Source organism: Panulirus ornatus, chromosome 32 (assembly GCF_036320965.1).
Source record: "Panulirus ornatus isolate Po-2019 chromosome 32, ASM3632096v1, whole genome shotgun sequence".
Classification (NCBI taxonomy): domain Eukaryota; kingdom Metazoa; phylum Arthropoda; class Malacostraca; order Decapoda; family Palinuridae; genus Panulirus; species Panulirus ornatus.
In genome coordinates this window covers 3,201,898-3,218,803 of record NC_092255.1, presented here as the reverse complement: position 1 = coordinate 3,218,803, position 16,906 = coordinate 3,201,898, and the positions used below count along the sequence as shown (strand labels likewise).

The window sequence follows — 16,906 nt, the reverse complement described above, 5'->3', positions numbered from 1 at the left end:
GACACAATCATCTAACAATCCCTGCTTCCCACTTGCCTCTACAAATTTATCAACAAAATGATTAGCAATCCCTCGTTTACTGCAAGCCTTCTCTTTTTGTAGGTAGTATTTAGTAGGCAGCCAATGACCAGGGAGCTGTATTACTAGTACTACCTGCCTGGGTATTGAGAGAGTCAGTGACAGCTGCGTAGTGAGCCAACTCTTCAGTGGTTGTCAAGTTGCACTCCTCTGATCCGGGTAGCTGTCTTTTCTTTCTCCCTCACCCACATGTGGATTACTGGCATTCTGTCCACAACCATAAAATCTCTCCTTGTCACACCAGACAACACTTAACTCACATGGCTCATTCTTCACAACTCGAGATTTTCCTGCAGTGAGCATTATGCGCTAGCCTTGCCTTTTGGCAAAATGGTAGGAGCAATAGATAAAAGCAGGAGATAAGAACATTTAGGAGGGATCATTAGGTAGAAAGATTGGGAAGAAGTAATTGGTAGGAAAATTAGGCAGGAGCATTAAGTGAAAGTAGGTAGGAGCCTCTCCAAACACTGTGCTAGAGTTGCCCTCTGCCACTGGCCTGTTAGGGGTGAGGCACTAATTACTAAGAAGTGACAATGGAGTTCACTACTTAGTGAGACTCTATTGCTGTGGCCATCCCCTTGAGGGAGTTCCAGTTAGGAACAGGCATCACCTGACATTGTACACTCCTCAGCAAAAGCTTTGTTGGAGCTTCAGCTTATGAGGGAAGGTTGTTAGTATATGAAGTGTTAAAGAAAGATCCTGCTTTGATTATTAGAGAGCAATTATGATAAAGATATAAAGGAAAGCATCACACACGTACATACTAACTATTGGGAGACATGGGAGATTGTGACAAAGGTGACTGCACTAATGAATATATCTGCAGCCATGCTAATGTTCACTATTAGTGTACTTTCTATGTAGCAGCCAACTGATCCATCATCAGAAGGAGCATCAGATTCTACACTTTTTAGTCTGGCAGCTTTTGGGTGTGAAATATGAATCTCCCTGTTTCACAACTAATCCTTGATCTCCTTCAGGACAGTCACTTACAGAATGCTTTTAATCAGTCAGGTATATTGGATTAAGCACATGCGCTCCTGAATGACCATCTGGCATCTAACCTTCATTTGAAGATGCCGTGAGAGAGGTAGGAGACTGAGGAGGAGAGACAGTAAGACTTTTCAAGAGAGGTGCTTCCACGGTGAATTTTGAAGCAGAAGCTAAATGGTCAAACTGATCTGTTACTGGTGCATCATGAAATCCATTCCTGAAAAAAATTGAAAATAGCTTTGAATATTAGACTTCTTTCTTGCTTTGATAGTGCACAAACTAGTCATAGTTCTAAAATCTGTCTGACAGTACAGCATCACAGACAGTCAAAAACAGGAAGGCATAATACTAAAAATTTTTGGTTACCTCCTCCAATGACCAACCAGCCATCAAGAGCTCATGAATCAAATGCTGATTTGAATCCTCCACAAATGAAGGATTGTAGGTACTAGTCTTTTACTCTTGTTAAGCACTTAAGTCCCTCACAGTATCCAGAAGACTTGCAACAACTGAAATGCACTTTTGTTCACAAATCAGTTCACTGAACAGCAAAACAATTATGATAACAGTAAAGGCCCCCATAAAACTTACAGGCAGTATTTCATAGGCACTTTAGAAATCAAAACCTTGTATTCTTCAAAACTGTGGTTATTTCTTGACCTTTACTAACTGTATCATGCATCATTCTGTGTATTCATTATTATGATGCACCACTTCCCAGCAACAGCAAATAATTAGCAACCTAATCATCCTTAATGCAATCTGAAGATAAAAATTATGAAAGTGTTCCTTGCTTTGTTTGCACATTTAAACTGTCCTATCATGTAACTTGAATTAAATTATTCCACATTTCAACAGTAACTTAGAGCACCATTTATGGCCTTGATTTTGAATTCAATCACTCATATCTTACAACCACCAGTAACATCACAACTAACACATAGATTAGTAGCATCTGCAGAAACTCATTGGGACCACATTACATAATACTGTATATATTTCCAGAAGAATACAATTCTATTCAATGTCTTACCTCATATTGTGGTATGTGGGCGAAACTGGACTGGTTGCATCCATTGTGAGCTTTAAATGATCAATACTGCCAGTTGAAGGATCAATTTGGTTAACGAAACATTTTTTATGGCAATGCATGAATGTAAGGAGATTACCAAAGTGGCAGTACTCAACCAGAATCCACAACTCACCTAAAAACAAAAATATCATCAATATTTCAGAGGAATTTGCTAAACAATGTCTCTTCAGGATAAATATTTCATGCTATTACTTCATAAGGTGAAAGAGACAAGACAAATAACATAACATCACAGGCATAACTTTTTGTGAACCAAACTTAAGGGAACACAGCTATGGTTCTGTAATCATACAATAAAAGATGTTGAAATCCTATTTGTACTATATAGGAAGGGAGTTTTACACTTATGGGGCCCCATTTCCCAAACATTCTCCATCATCATATAACCTCTTAAACTTATCCTTGCTAAGTATTAACCAAGTCCTTACTTATCTCGTTTTTAACAAGTCTCTTCCTTAAGTTCAAGTTATGTACCCTGGTTGTTCTATCCCTACACCTTATAACTATTCACTGTTCACATCATCGATCTGTTTGAAAAACTTAAAGGTTGTGACTGTCATCCCTCATTCTTCTCTCTCCCAATGTGGGCAAATTCATAGCCTCTAGACTTTCCTTGTATTTCGGCTGGTACCAAAATTGTAGCCCTTTTATCTACCTTCTTGTCCAAGTCCTGGCCCATCCACTTCAAATCCAGGTGGCCCATGCTGACCCATGGTCAGTAACACTAACCACTAAACCACTGCTTGTCTGTAATTACCTATTCATACTGTAGGGGATGAAGTATTACACTTGTGGGGCCTAATCTCTTGAACATTCTCCACTATCATATCACTTTTTAAATCTATGTATGCTCTCTGCATCAACCATGTCCTAAGTCATTCGATTCAATTCATCCACCACTCTTATACTATATAAGTATTTCATTACATCCTCTCTAACAAGTTTCTTCATTAATTTCATGTTACTTCCACTGGTTGCTCTATCCCTACATCACTCAAAATGTTCAATGTCCATGACATCAAACTGTTTTAAAAAGTTAAAGGTTGTTATCAGGTCATTCTTGACTCTTCTGTCTTCCAAAGTCAGAAATGTAAAGCCTCTATCCTCTTCTTGTTACTTAGCTCTCTCAACTCTGGTACCATCCTTTTTACCCTTCTCAGGACCTTTTCTATTAGTACCTTCTGCTTCTTTAGGTGCAGTAACCAAACTTTAGAAGCACATTCTAGTTTTTACCTTACATAAAATACGAAAAGCTTACTAAATATTTCCCTATCCATACTGAAGGCTATTGCAGAAGGTGTCATAGAAGGCAACTAAGAGCAGGGCTTGGAAACCCCTTTTTGTATTTCATTTTCTAAACAAGTGGACATAAAAAATAGCCCATTGAAGAGTGCTTATTCTCCTCAGTGGCTTAGGCTGGTTTTTTTTTCAATGTGTTTAGATGTAACCAAAAGAAAAAGAAAGAAGTGCTAAGTAGTATTTTTGAGAAAAGGAACCTGGATATTCTGGCTTTGAATGAATAAAGGGGAAGAATGGTTTGAGAACGTCTTAGGGATAATGTCAGAGGTTTGTATGAAGGCAAAAGCTGAAGCAGGAGTTGTCAAAATGTGTGAAAGAATGTAAGAAAGTGAGCTCTAGAGTGATGTGGGTAAAAATGAAAGCAGATTGTAAGAGATGAATAATTATTAGAATTTATGCACCCAGCCATGAGAAAAGAGATGATGAGAGGCAAGTTTTAAGAACAGCTGAGTGTGTCAATGTTTTGATGCAAGAGGGTGGGTTTTAGTGATGGGTGATTCAATTGTGACAGTGTGTAATGTGGCAGTTGAGGGTATAATTGAGGGAAATGGGATATTCAGTAAGGTGAATGCAATTGGTGAACAGCTTGTTAAATTGTGTGCTGAAAAAGGACTGGTGATTTGGAATACCTGGTTTAAAAAGAGGGACATATGCAAGTAAAAGTATAAGTAGGAAAGACAGTAAACAGGCATTACTGAATTACATACTAAATGATGGGCATGCAAAAAAGAGACTCTTGGAGGTGAATATGCTGAGCGGGGTAACAGGGAAAATGACTGATCATTACCTGATGCAGGAAATGGTGAAGATTTGTAGAGTTTTTTGGAAAAGAGGAAATAATATAAGTAGGAGGAGGGTTGTGAAAGTGAGTGAGGTTGGAAAAGAGACTTGTGTGAAGAAATACCAAGAGACACTGAGTGAAGAAGCAATAAAGTGGAACATTTGGCAGGAATGTTAGGTAAAAGTAGATGGTGAAAGCCTCTGAAAACACTGTGCCAGAGTTGCCCTCTGCCAGTGGCCTGTTAAAGGTGAGCCACAAAAGGATAAGTGGCAGCATTGGAGTTCAACAGTTAAGGAGACTCTTTTGCCATGGCCATCCTCTTGAGGGAGTTCTAAAGGGAATGGGCATCTGAGATACAGATAGACACAAAACCACACCAGCTCAAACATTCATTCTACATTTCTCCCTTTAAAGTATTCAGTTCAAAATTCAGCTTCTCTGTTTTCATCATCCTGTCACATATTGCTTTACATTCACTTTTCTTAACTTTTGTCCTTCCCTCATGAATTATCATGGATATTTTTAAGTCAGTTATGTTTATAACATTAATATCCTAATTATATTAATCTACCAATAAAGAGTTCATTTAGATTTCTTAAGCTTACAAAGAATATCCTTTAAGTTTCAGCAACAGTCATAAAAACTCTGGCTATCAACAGAATTAAAAAATAATGAAAATATAACACATGTAAAAACTTACCTTTGCCAATGTGGACAGTATTGGCACCCAAAAGGTTCACAATGTTAAGATGCTTGCCAAGGTGAATTAAAATTTTGAGCTCTAGGGCCAAGGATCGCACCTGGGACTGATCAGCCTGGCTCTTGCACATCTTGACTGCTGCTGTAGTTGAAGAAATACCATCTTCATCCAGACCTACAACAGTTGCTTTCACCACACGTCCAAAAGCTCCAGAACCCAGCTGCTTACCTATGTGACAAGGTTGTTGCAAAATTCAACAGTCAGTGAAAATATAACCTCCTTAGGATAATGAGCCTTAGAAACAGGAAAGTGAAACAATAAAAAAGAATGTGCATATGTGTGGTCAATTAACTTTCTGAAAAAAGTAGAGAAAAGAAATAATGAACTCTGTTTAGTATGTAATAAAAAGAAAAGGATAAATTTTCACTGTATGCTTAATGGCTTTTTGAGCAATGAATCAAACACACATACAAGCAGCTACAGCCCCTGCTTAGCAGTTTTAAATGGTTGCAAAAAAACAGTGTTAAGTGAGCCACTATGCATGACTATTTGCCTTGGAAAACACTGCAAACATGTTTAATTTGTGTTAACCAAGGTCTTCCCTTTATACTATAAAAAGAAGTTACATAACAAAAACATGATGTAATTGGTTACACCAGGCACTAGTCATCGGTAATACTTTACAAAACAACAGTGCTCACTACACAGATAATTTACTGTAAAATTGGTGATATTGATTAAGTTGAAGTTAGCATGTCTCTTGAATTTATCAAACCACCTCTGCTAGCATTAAACGGCTAAAAATCACGCCCCCATAATTTTTTTAGATCCTCATAAAGCCTCTCACCCTATTCCTAAATAAACAATACGATACAGAATCATATAACTCTGTGGCATTCCACTTGTCACCTCTACCCATCTGGGAAGAGCTCCTCTGACATGCATCCTTTGTTCCCTCCTACTGAGATACTCTATTCAACAAAGGAGTTTCCACCTTATTCCAGCTTGGTGATCCAGCTTCATAATCAACCTCCTTTGTGGTATAGTGTCAAATGCTTTTTGCCAGTAAAGATACAGACAGTTCACCCAGCCTTCCCTACTGTCCAGGACTGTGCATAATCTCTTAAAAAATTCTAAGAGATCACTTACACATGACCTTCTCTCCCTAAAACCATGCTGTCTCTTGCAGAGGAAATTTCTCCTCTGCAGAAAGTCATAATGTTTTCCAGAACTTCACACCTCCACACCCATTAGTGAGATCATTCTGTAGCTCAACACCTGTTCCCAGTCCCCTTTCCTTATATACATGTATGATGTTTGCCCTTCTCCATTCCCTTGGCACTATACATCTCTCCAGTGACATCTTCAACAGTAATTCAAGTGGTCTACCATGTGTATCTGCACACATCTTTAGCATATATGATGAAATTTCATCAGGACCATGAGCTTTGTATCGATAAAGTCCTTTAAGTATTCTGTTATTATCTTTTCTAGATATCTCAACGATTTCCAAAACACCTTCCTCATTCCAAGTTACGAGCATTGGGGCTATAGTGTCTTCCACTGTAAGCATTTCTGATCTTCCTATTCACTTCCTCAAATATTCTTTAATCATCCTCTACAATATTTCCCTCTGAATCCCTGATCTTGATTAGCTGCTTCTTAAGTGACAACCAACTCCTAATGAATTTATGGAATAATTTCAGATTTCCAAATGCCTTGTCCATAATATTCTTCTCAAAGTTTCTTTGTTTCTCTTTTTTTATTTTGCTATACTCATTTTTTGCTCGCTTATGCAATGCAAATGCTCAATGGTTACAATGATGTCTATCTCCTTGCCACAGCACATCTCAAAGCTTCTTTGCTTTATGACTATTTCATTAAACCAATCCTTCCTCTTACTTATCATTCACTCTGTATATGAGGCTCTACTCCATCACTGTAATTTTACAGAACCTTTCAACACAACATCCTGGTTCCTGGCAACTGAATTCCATTTCCCAATATATCTTTTTTTTATCATTTTATTTTACTTTGTCACTGTCTCCCGCATTAGTGAGGCAGTGCAAGGAAACAGATGAAAGAGTGGCCCAACCCACCCACATACACATGTATATACATACACATCCACAAACGCACATATACATACCTATACATTTTAACGTATACATATACATACAGAGACATATACATAAATACATATGTACATAATTCATACTTGCTGCCTTTATTCATTCCCGTCACCACCCCACCACACATGAAATGACAACCCACTCCCCCCCGCATGCACGCAAGGTAGTGCTAAGAAAGACAACAAAGGCCACATTCGTTCACACTCAGTCTCTAGCTGTCATGTATAATGCACCGAAACCACAAATCCCTTCCCACATCCAGGCCCTACAAAACTTTCCATGGTTTACCCCAGATGATTCACATGCCCTGGTTCAATCCACTGACAGCACGTCGACCCCAGTATACCACATCGTTCCAATTCACTCTATTCCTTGCATGCCTCTCACCCTCCTGCATGTTCAGGCCTCAATGGCTTAAAATCTTTTTCACTCCATCCTTCCACCTCCAATTTGGTCTTCCATTTCTTGTCGTTCCCTCTATCTTACCTCAAATTTCATTATATTAGTTCAACAATATACATTTTTTTTTTTTTTTTTTTTTTTTATACTTTGTCGCTGTCTCCCGCATTAGCGAGGCAGTGCAAGGAAACAGATGAAAGAGTGGCCCAACCCACCCACATACACATGTATATACATACACGTCCACAAACGCACATATACATTTTTTTTTTTTTTTATACTTTGTCGCTGTCTCCCGCATTAGCGAGGCAGTGCAAGGAAACAGATGAAAGAGTGGCCCAACCCACCCACATACACATGTATATACATACACGTCCACAAACGCACATATACATTTTTTTTTTTTTTTTTTTATACTTTGTCGCTGTCTCCCGCATTAGCGAGGCAGTGCAAGGAAACAGATGAAAGAGTGGCCCAACCCACCCACATACACATGTATATACATACACGTCCACAAACGCACATATACATTTTTTTTTTTTTTTTTTTTTTATACTTTGTCGCTGTCTCCCGCATTAGCGAGGCAGTGCAAGGAAACAGATGAAAGAGTGGCCCAACCCACCCACATACACATGTATATACATACACGTCCACAAACGCACATATACATTTTTTTTTTTTTTTATACTTTGTCGCTGTCTCCCGCATTAGCGAGGCAGTGCAAGGAAACAGATGAAAGAGTGGCCCAACCCACCCACATACACATGTATATACATACACGTCCACAAACGCACATATACATTTTTTTTTTTTTTTATACTTTGTCGCTGTCTCCCGCATTAGCGAGGCAGTGCAAGGAAACAGATGAAAGAGTGGCCCAACCCACCCACATACACATGTATATACATACACGTCCACAAACGCACATATACATTTTTTTTTTTTTTTATACTTTGTCGCTGTCTCCCGCATTAGCGAGGCAGTGCAAGGAAACAGATGAAAGAGTGGCCCAACCCACCCACATACACATGTATATACATACACGTCCACAAACGCACATATACATTTTTTTTTTTTTTTATACTTTGTCGCTGTCTCCCGCATTAGCGAGGCAGTGCAAGGAAACAGATGAAAGAGTGGCCCAACCCACCCACATACACATGTATATACATACACGTCCACAAACGCACATATACATTTTTTTTTTTTTTTTTTTATACTTTGTCGCTGTCTCCCGCATTAGCGAGGCAGTGCAAGGAAACAGATGAAAGAGTGGCCCAACCCACCCACATACACATGTATATACATACACGTCCACAAACGCACATATACATTTTTTTTTTTTTTTTTTTTTTTATACTTTGTCGCTGTCTCCCGCATTAGCGAGGCAGTGCAAGGAAACAGATGAAAGAGTGGCCCAACCCACCCACATACACATGTATATACATACACGTCCACAAACGCACATATACATTTTTTTTTTTTTTTATACTTTGTCGCTGTCTCCCGCATTAGCGAGGCAGTGCAAGGAAACAGATGAAAGAGTGGCCCAACCCACCCACATACACATGTATATACATACACGTCCACAAACGCACATATACATTTTTTTTTTTTTTTATACTTTGTCGCTGTCTCCCGCATTAGCGAGGCAGTGCAAGGAAACAGATGAAAGAGTGGCCCAACCCACCCACATACACATGTATATACATACACGTCCACAAACGCACATATACATTTTTTTTTTTTTTTATACTTTGTCGCTGTCTCCCGCATTAGCGAGGCAGTGCAAGGAAACAGATGAAAGAGTGGCCCAACCCACCCACATACACATGTATATACATACACGTCCACAAACGCACATATACATTTTTTTTTTTTTTTTTTTTTTATACTTTGTCGCTGTCTCCCGCATTAGCGAGGCAGTGCAAGGAAACAGATGAAAGAGTGGCCCAACCCACCCACATACACATGTATATACATACACGTCCACAAACGCACATATACATTTTTTTTTTTTTTTTATACTTTGTCGCTGTCTCCCGCATTAGCGAGGCAGTGCAAGGAAACAGATGAAAGAGTGGCCCAACCCACCCACATACACATGTATATACATACACGTCCACAAACGCACATATACATTTTTTTTTTTTTTTATACTTTGTCGCTGTCTCCCGCATTAGCGAGGCAGTGCAAGGAAACAGATGAAAGAGTGGCCCAACCCACCCACATACACATGTATATACATACACGTCCACAAACGCACATATACATTTTTTTTTTTTTTTATACTTTGTCGCTGTCTCCCGCATTAGCGAGGCAGTGCAAGGAAACAGATGAAAGAGTGGCCCAACCCACCCACATACACATGTATATACATACACGTCCACAAACGCACATATACATTTTTTTTTTTTTTTATACTTTGTCGCTGTCTCCCGCATTAGCGAGGCAGTGCAAGGAAACAGATGAAAGAGTGGCCCAACCCACCCACATACACATGTATATACATACACGTCCACAAACGCACATATACATTTTTTTTTTTTTTTATACTTTGTCGCTGTCTCCCGCATTAGCGAGGCAGTGCAAGGAAACAGATGAAAGAGTGGCCCAACCCACCCACATACACATGTATATACATACACGTCCACAAACGCACATATACATTTTTTTTTTTTTTTTTTTTTTTTTTTTTTTTTTTTTTTTTTTTATACTTTGTCGCTGTCTCCCGCATTAGCGAGGCAGTGCAAGGAAACAGATGAAAGAGTGGCCCAACCCACCCACATACACATGTATATACATACACGTCCACAAACGCACATATACATTTTTTTTTTTTTTTTTTATACTTTGTCGCTGTCTCCCGCATTAGCGAGGCAGTGCAAGGAAACAGATGAAAGAGTGGCCCAACCCACCCACATACACATGTATATACATACACGTCCACAAACGCACATATACATTTTTTTTTTTTTTTTTTTTTATACTTTGTCGCTGTCTCCCGCATTAGCGAGGCAGTGCAAGGAAACAGATGAAAGAGTGGCCCAACCCACCCACATACACATGTATATACATACACGTCCACAAACGCACATATACATTTTTTTTTTTTTTTATACATCATGACAGTTCCTTCAATGTCAATATTGTGTATGCATTCTGGTTAGCTGAAATTTTTGGGGAGATTTAGCACTAATAACACCACTGTGCTATTCTTCCCTAAAGTTACTATTCCTATTATGTATTGCCTCAATGAGCCATCCTCCAATACTTCTTGAAACTTCAGGCTTTCTTTATTAAGAGAGCTAATCCTCCCACTCCTTTACATTTTCTCTCCTTTCTTGTTATCATATACCCCTGTGGGCAGAAAAGGTGAAAGCTTATCTCCTTGGTAAGCTTAGCTTCCACAACTTCAACAATATCAGGAGCACTTCTTTTTATAAGATCCTTGAATTCCAGTTCTTTTTGTTGTGGATCAGTTTTTCATTGAGCTAAAATACAAAGGATGGAGGTGATATAGGATGGGAGGAAGAGGGGGAGTTGGGTGGTGCAGCGAGTTTTTAGATTGGTATTAAGCTGGAAATTTCAAAATGTTGGAGATCTTGTTGTGAAGCCACGAGCAGTTGAAGATATCTGCAAGTGCTTGGATTGCAAATGGGCCAAAGTGTTTATGTAAAAGTGCAGTATGTTGCGCAGGCCTGTAGCAGGCATCGCTCTTTTAAGGTTTTAACTGTAATGCTTATAACTGCGACAGTCATTTCTACATGGATCTTTTATTAGATTTTCAAGATTTTTCTACTTGTGTGAGGTTGGTTTGTGGATGATTTTTGAGTAATGTCTTATGAGTATATTCATGTGTTCTCTGGGTGAAGGAACTTCATTGGAATAGGTCAGGAGTGTTTCTTGAATGGGGGCTGGATAGGTGCAATAAGAATGAATCTTCTTTATTGTGAGCACACACATACAGGTGTTACATGACTCTCCCTACTTGCAGTCAACTATTGTGAAAAGTCATTTTTGAGTGGAATGTAAATTGCTTTTGGGTTCTGCCCATTTGTGATTAGGATGTGAATAGAAAGTCACCTTCACCAAAGCTGTATCATTGCTAGCTGATCAAAGGAAGTACAGTCAAGGAACTTACTCATGTATGAGTCAATTATTTCCCTGCTTTTGATTTTAGCAAAGCCTCAATGCTTTAGTAATCCCATAAAAAGGGTCCTGAGATTGTATGTCTATTAACAATATAAATACATACACTGTATGATACAAAAACAATCCATACGAAAGCTGGATTAATAATGGACACAAAATGCTTACCTATTTTGATATTTTCTCTTGGTACTTCCCATTCTTGATTGTATGGGAGCAGTTCTGCTTGTTCATCAGCTGTGCAGTCTGGGTTAAGCTGACAAATGTTTCCTTTCGCAAACAAATATAACTGAGTCTCACGGAAAGACTTCCGAAATCTTTTTTCTTTCTTGACTTTCTTGGTGAGCAAAGCAATTATCAACACAAGAAATGCTGTGCCTAAGCATGTAACAGTCAAGGTAACTTTTCCTATGCTGCCAAGGCCACCTCCTGTAAAGTAAAAAAGGAAATTAACTACACTTAATAGGAAATTCTTAATCGAAGTTGTTTTCAATAATGATGTTCTGCAGTTTATATCACTAATGATTCATACCCAGTCCCCAATTAATGTTGTTGTTATTTTGAAGTTACATTTGTTTTGTCTGAGATGTGGCACTATTGTGCTGTTTACCATGGCTTACAAAAGTAGTGCCTCTAGAACTCCAAGTTAAAAAAACTTAGGTGACCAATAGCTTTAAGGATATTCTTAACCCTGCATCAGTGAGGTGGGGTAACATAAACCCCAGCATGCTAAGTGTCAAAATATCTCAAAGCTAGCAGAAGTGTTTGTGCCACCCTCCTATGTAGCTTCCTTGAACCTTCCATTAAGTGTAAATGTGGCTCTGCTCAGTTGCCTGTCAGCTGACTGCTGGATCTTCGGGCAGGAATAAAGAGGAGATTACTTTGATGGAGAGAAGTTACAAATGAAGCATGTCAGGGAGGCCTTATTGACGTGAATTGAAGTCACCAGTGGCATGCTGCAAAGTTTTGTTCCGAAACCATTTTTCATTTTTATCCAAGTCAAAGACTTGCCAAGATTGGACTCCAACATAAATATATTTGTGGATTACTCAAATGTCTAAATGGAATAAAAATGTGAGGAGGATGGTATCCAACAACAGGAAGACTTAAAAAAGCTCCAAAATGGGTCTGATATGATTAATGATATTCAACCTGGGTAAATGCAATGTAAAAAGGATGTGATACAGTGAAAGACCTCAATATGAAAATTATCTAGCAAGAAATAAGCTGCAAGAATCTGTGTGAAGAATCTGGAAGCAGATTTCTTAACTGTCACCAAAGTCATACATAAAAAAAGTAAAGGAGTGCTTGCTGACAGATGTAAGAACTGTATTCATGTACATTTATAAAAAAAAAAATATTCAGCAGCTGTTCACATAATAAAACTAGCCAAAACTAGAATATATTTCTCAAGTTTGGTCACTACACCTAAGAAGCACAACAAAATAACAAACAGGATCCACAGGAGGGATACAAAGATAGGACAGATGTTTTCAATCCTCATCCATTTCAATTAGATGGTAAACTTGCCAGCTCAACTAATAAATTTTGTAAGTGTGAAAGAGGGTACAGATCTTCATGTATTAACTGGTTAATGCTGACTTTGAAATCACCATTTGTTTACATATTCCTATGTTGCCATCTCGGTTTACCAGCCTGGCATACCTAGATATATCCATACCCTATCTCAGTTTATCCGTACTTGCTTTTGCTTTCTCTGTTTCTTTCTCTCAGTATAATACAAACATATTTACTTCTGGGAAGCTGATAAATATGAAAAATACAGTCTATGAAGAAAATCTATTTCTATGAAGTAATACTGTGGGATAAATAATGATTAAGTAGAATTGAGAATAATATAAAGAACTAAGAATCCTTTACATCATAATACTCACAGAAATATATCGAATAATAAGACAAATAATATCAAGACAATGAAAAAATGAAAACTTTAGTTCTTGATGACCATCAAGGAATCAATGATAAAAAAATATTATATGATCAAAATAAATAATGACCTTTTCAAAACCTGGCCACTTGTAAGCATAAAAAAGTGTGCTATCATATGGGCATATCATACTTACCATAAAGAGATATGGCATATTTCCTAAATAGGATGTCAGTTGAGATAAAAGTATTATCAGAAAAATCTAGCACTTGTACAATGATCATGAAATGGCCTTTGGTATTACATTACCCTGGAAAAAATGTGAGCATGAATTAGTGCATCTGTAGCCCAGTATTCACGAATCTTCTTTTGTATATGTCATCAGCATACAAGGTCTTAAAACAACATAAAACACAGTGATATTTTCCATAGGTAGGAATGCTGTTCTCTCATCTTTTGTGAAAAGTATCAGTTTCACTCTCTATCAGCTTTATCATGGGCCCATCAACAAAAAGCATGACATGCTCTTACTGACTAGCTTGCTCACTTAGTCTTGCATTAGCAGAAACATAACTCTATGCTCTATAAAGAGTAAAAAGCTGCAGGGAAAAATTGTAAACTTCTCAGTCCCATGAAATGCTTCTAAGGCTGGGTGGTGAGCAGTGACCCACTGCAACAATGTTTCCACTCATACCCAGGCCCCCTTCTGCACTATTATCATTTCCCATATTGTATCTACCTAATGCTCCTGCCTACTACTTCTACCTAATGTTTCTAACTAATGCTTCTGCCTAAATGTTCCTACCTACTACTGCTATCTACTGCTCCTACAATTTTGCCAAAAGGCAGGGCAAGCACACTGTGGTCACCGCAGGAAAATCTAGAATTACGAAGAATGACCTGTGTGAGTTAAGTGTTGTCAAGTATCATGTGTAGCAAGGAGAGATTGTATGTTTGTGGACAGAAAGTCAGTTGTCCATGTGTGGGTGAGGCAAAAAGGAAAGACAGCTACCTGAATTTGAGAGGTGCAACTTGATAACCATTGAAGTGCTGGCTCACTAAGCAACCGTCACTAACTCTCCTGATACCTAGGTGGGTAGTAATGGTAATATACCTCCTTGATTGTTGGTTATTTACCAACTATCACCTATCAGTTGCCACTGCATATTATATTATCATCTCCCACACCAATAATCTAAGTACCGACTACAATTACACTTTATCTTATATAATAAATTTTGGCTAGTTATAATCAATGTGATCCACTATCGATTTTTTCATAACAGCAAAACTATAATAAGGTTTGTAAAGCTACCAGCTGCACCAATAAGACACAGTGTTCTCTCGGTCAAGTAGGTTGTGGTAACACTACCTCCACATTTACTAAAAAAAACCTTTTGCCTTATCATGGGCAACTTTCAATCCTGGAAGAGTTAGTGCCTGTAAAATCCTTCTCAACATGATCCATAGACAGATCACCATCATTAAATAATTCAGTATCATCTTCTACCTGGGCTAGTTCAAAGCTGCTCAATTTCCTTCCCGGAAAACTCACAAAAGTGTGCTGCCATTGGCATGGCCAGATATCCTGTCCGAGGGAAGAAAGTATTATGTAGAGCCATCTCAACCACCATCTAAGTTTAGTGAACAACCTTGAAACTGAGACAAGAAACAAAAGCATAAATACTTGTGTAGAGGCACCACTCAGCTTGCATAAACATCTGTCAGAAGAGATTACAGGGTTATGTATAATTTCTCCAAAATTCTGAAAACATTTAGAATTACTGAAAGAATTGTATTCTTACCAGGTGTTACAATCTCAAGGAACCCCTTGAGTTCTCCCAGTCGGTTCTTTGCCCGACAGCTGTACAGTCCAACATGTTTCTTCTTAAACACATATTTTAACTCAATCCTCTGATTATCATTCACCAGAAATGTTGTATCATCAAAGAAGGAAGAGTCAGGGGTCAGAGGTTCATCATCCTGAAATGAAAATAATATTTGTTTATGTTTCAAAGTTATAAACAAACTTCTTTAACAATCTACCCAACTTTCTCTTCCATCTAACAGTGGGCTCACTCTCATAGAAATCTAAATGATATTGATCCATGACTTTTCCTGAAATATATTCTCTATTTTTTCTATACTTGTTTGCAATTTTCCATGTTAGTGAGGTAGCTGCATTTGCTCACATCAATTTTCTAGCTGTTATATGCAATCCACCAAAACCACAGCTCCTATCTAAAATCAGGACCTACAGATGTTTCCATGCTTTCTAATGGCAGCTTCACATGCCCTAGTTCAGTCCATTGATAACATGTTGACCCTTGCATAACACAGTGCTCCAATTCACTTTATCTCATGCACACCTTGCACTTTACTGCATGTTCAAGCCTCAATTACACAAAATCTTTTTCAATCAATCCTTCCATCTCCAATTTGGTTTCTCCTAACCCACCCTCCCCTCTACCTCTGACAACACATCCTCCATGTCAACCTCCTCTTACTCATCCTCTCCTCATGTTGAGACCATTTCAGCACATCCTCTTCTGCTTTCTCAACTACCCTCTCTTTATCACCTCACCACTCTCTTATCCTTTTATTACTTACTCTATCAAACCACCTGACACCACAGTTCAAGCCTCAATTACACAAAATCTTTTTCTGTCAATCCTTCCATCTCCAATTTGGTTTCTCCTAACCCCCCCTCCCCTCTACCTCTGACAACACATCCTCCATGTCAACCTCCCCTTACGCATCCTCTCCTCATGTTGAGGCCATTTTAGCACATCCTCTTCTGCTCTCTTAACTACCCTCTTTTTATCACCTCATCACTCTCTTATCCTTTTATTACTTACTCTATCAAACCACCTGACACCAGACATTGTCCTCAAACATTTCATTTCTAACACATCCACCCTCCTCCACATATCCTCGTTTAAAGTCTATACCTTGCACCCATACAACATCAATGGCACTACTATACCTTCGAACATACCCATTTTCGACCTCGTATTCAATGTTCTCTTTTTCCACACACTCATTAATGCTCCCTGAATCTTTGTCCCCTTACTCAACTTATGTCTCACTTCCACTTCCATAGATCCATTCACTGCCATGTCCACTCCCAAGTATCTAAAACACCTCACTTCTTCCTAGTTTTCTTTCCATACAAACTCATGATCCAACTAACCTGTCCCTCTACCCTACTAAAGCTAATAACCTTGTGTTTAATTACATTTACTCTAAACTTTCTCCTTTCACAAACTCCTCCAGACTCAGTCATCAGCTTTGAATTTCTCACTTAAATATGCCACTAGTGCTGAGTCATCAGCAAACTACAACTGACCTACTTCTTTGGGCCCCTCATCCCCTTAGACTGCATACTTGC

The 16,906-nt window shown here is 38.5% G+C and overlaps 1 protein-coding gene across 2 annotated transcripts in view; it reads right to left on the bottom strand.

Annotated features, from left to right (window-relative positions):
- Window positions 1-16,906, bottom strand: part of LOC139758987 (vascular endothelial growth factor receptor 1-like) — an 85,391-nt gene that overhangs the window by 16,596 nt on the left and 51,889 nt on the right. For both annotated transcript variants that reach the window (XM_071680860.1, XM_071680859.1), the window contains exons 17-21: window positions 15,321-15,498; window positions 11,796-12,056; window positions 4,945-5,172; window positions 2,105-2,276; window positions 1,143-1,288 (exon numbers count right to left, since the gene is read on the bottom strand). In XM_071680860.1, coding sequence (XP_071536961.1) covers window positions 1,143-1,288; window positions 2,105-2,276; window positions 4,945-5,172; window positions 11,796-12,056; window positions 15,321-15,498 — 985 coding nt within the window. The remainder of the gene's footprint in view (window positions 1-1,142; window positions 1,289-2,104; window positions 2,277-4,944; window positions 5,173-11,795; window positions 12,057-15,320; window positions 15,499-16,906) is intronic.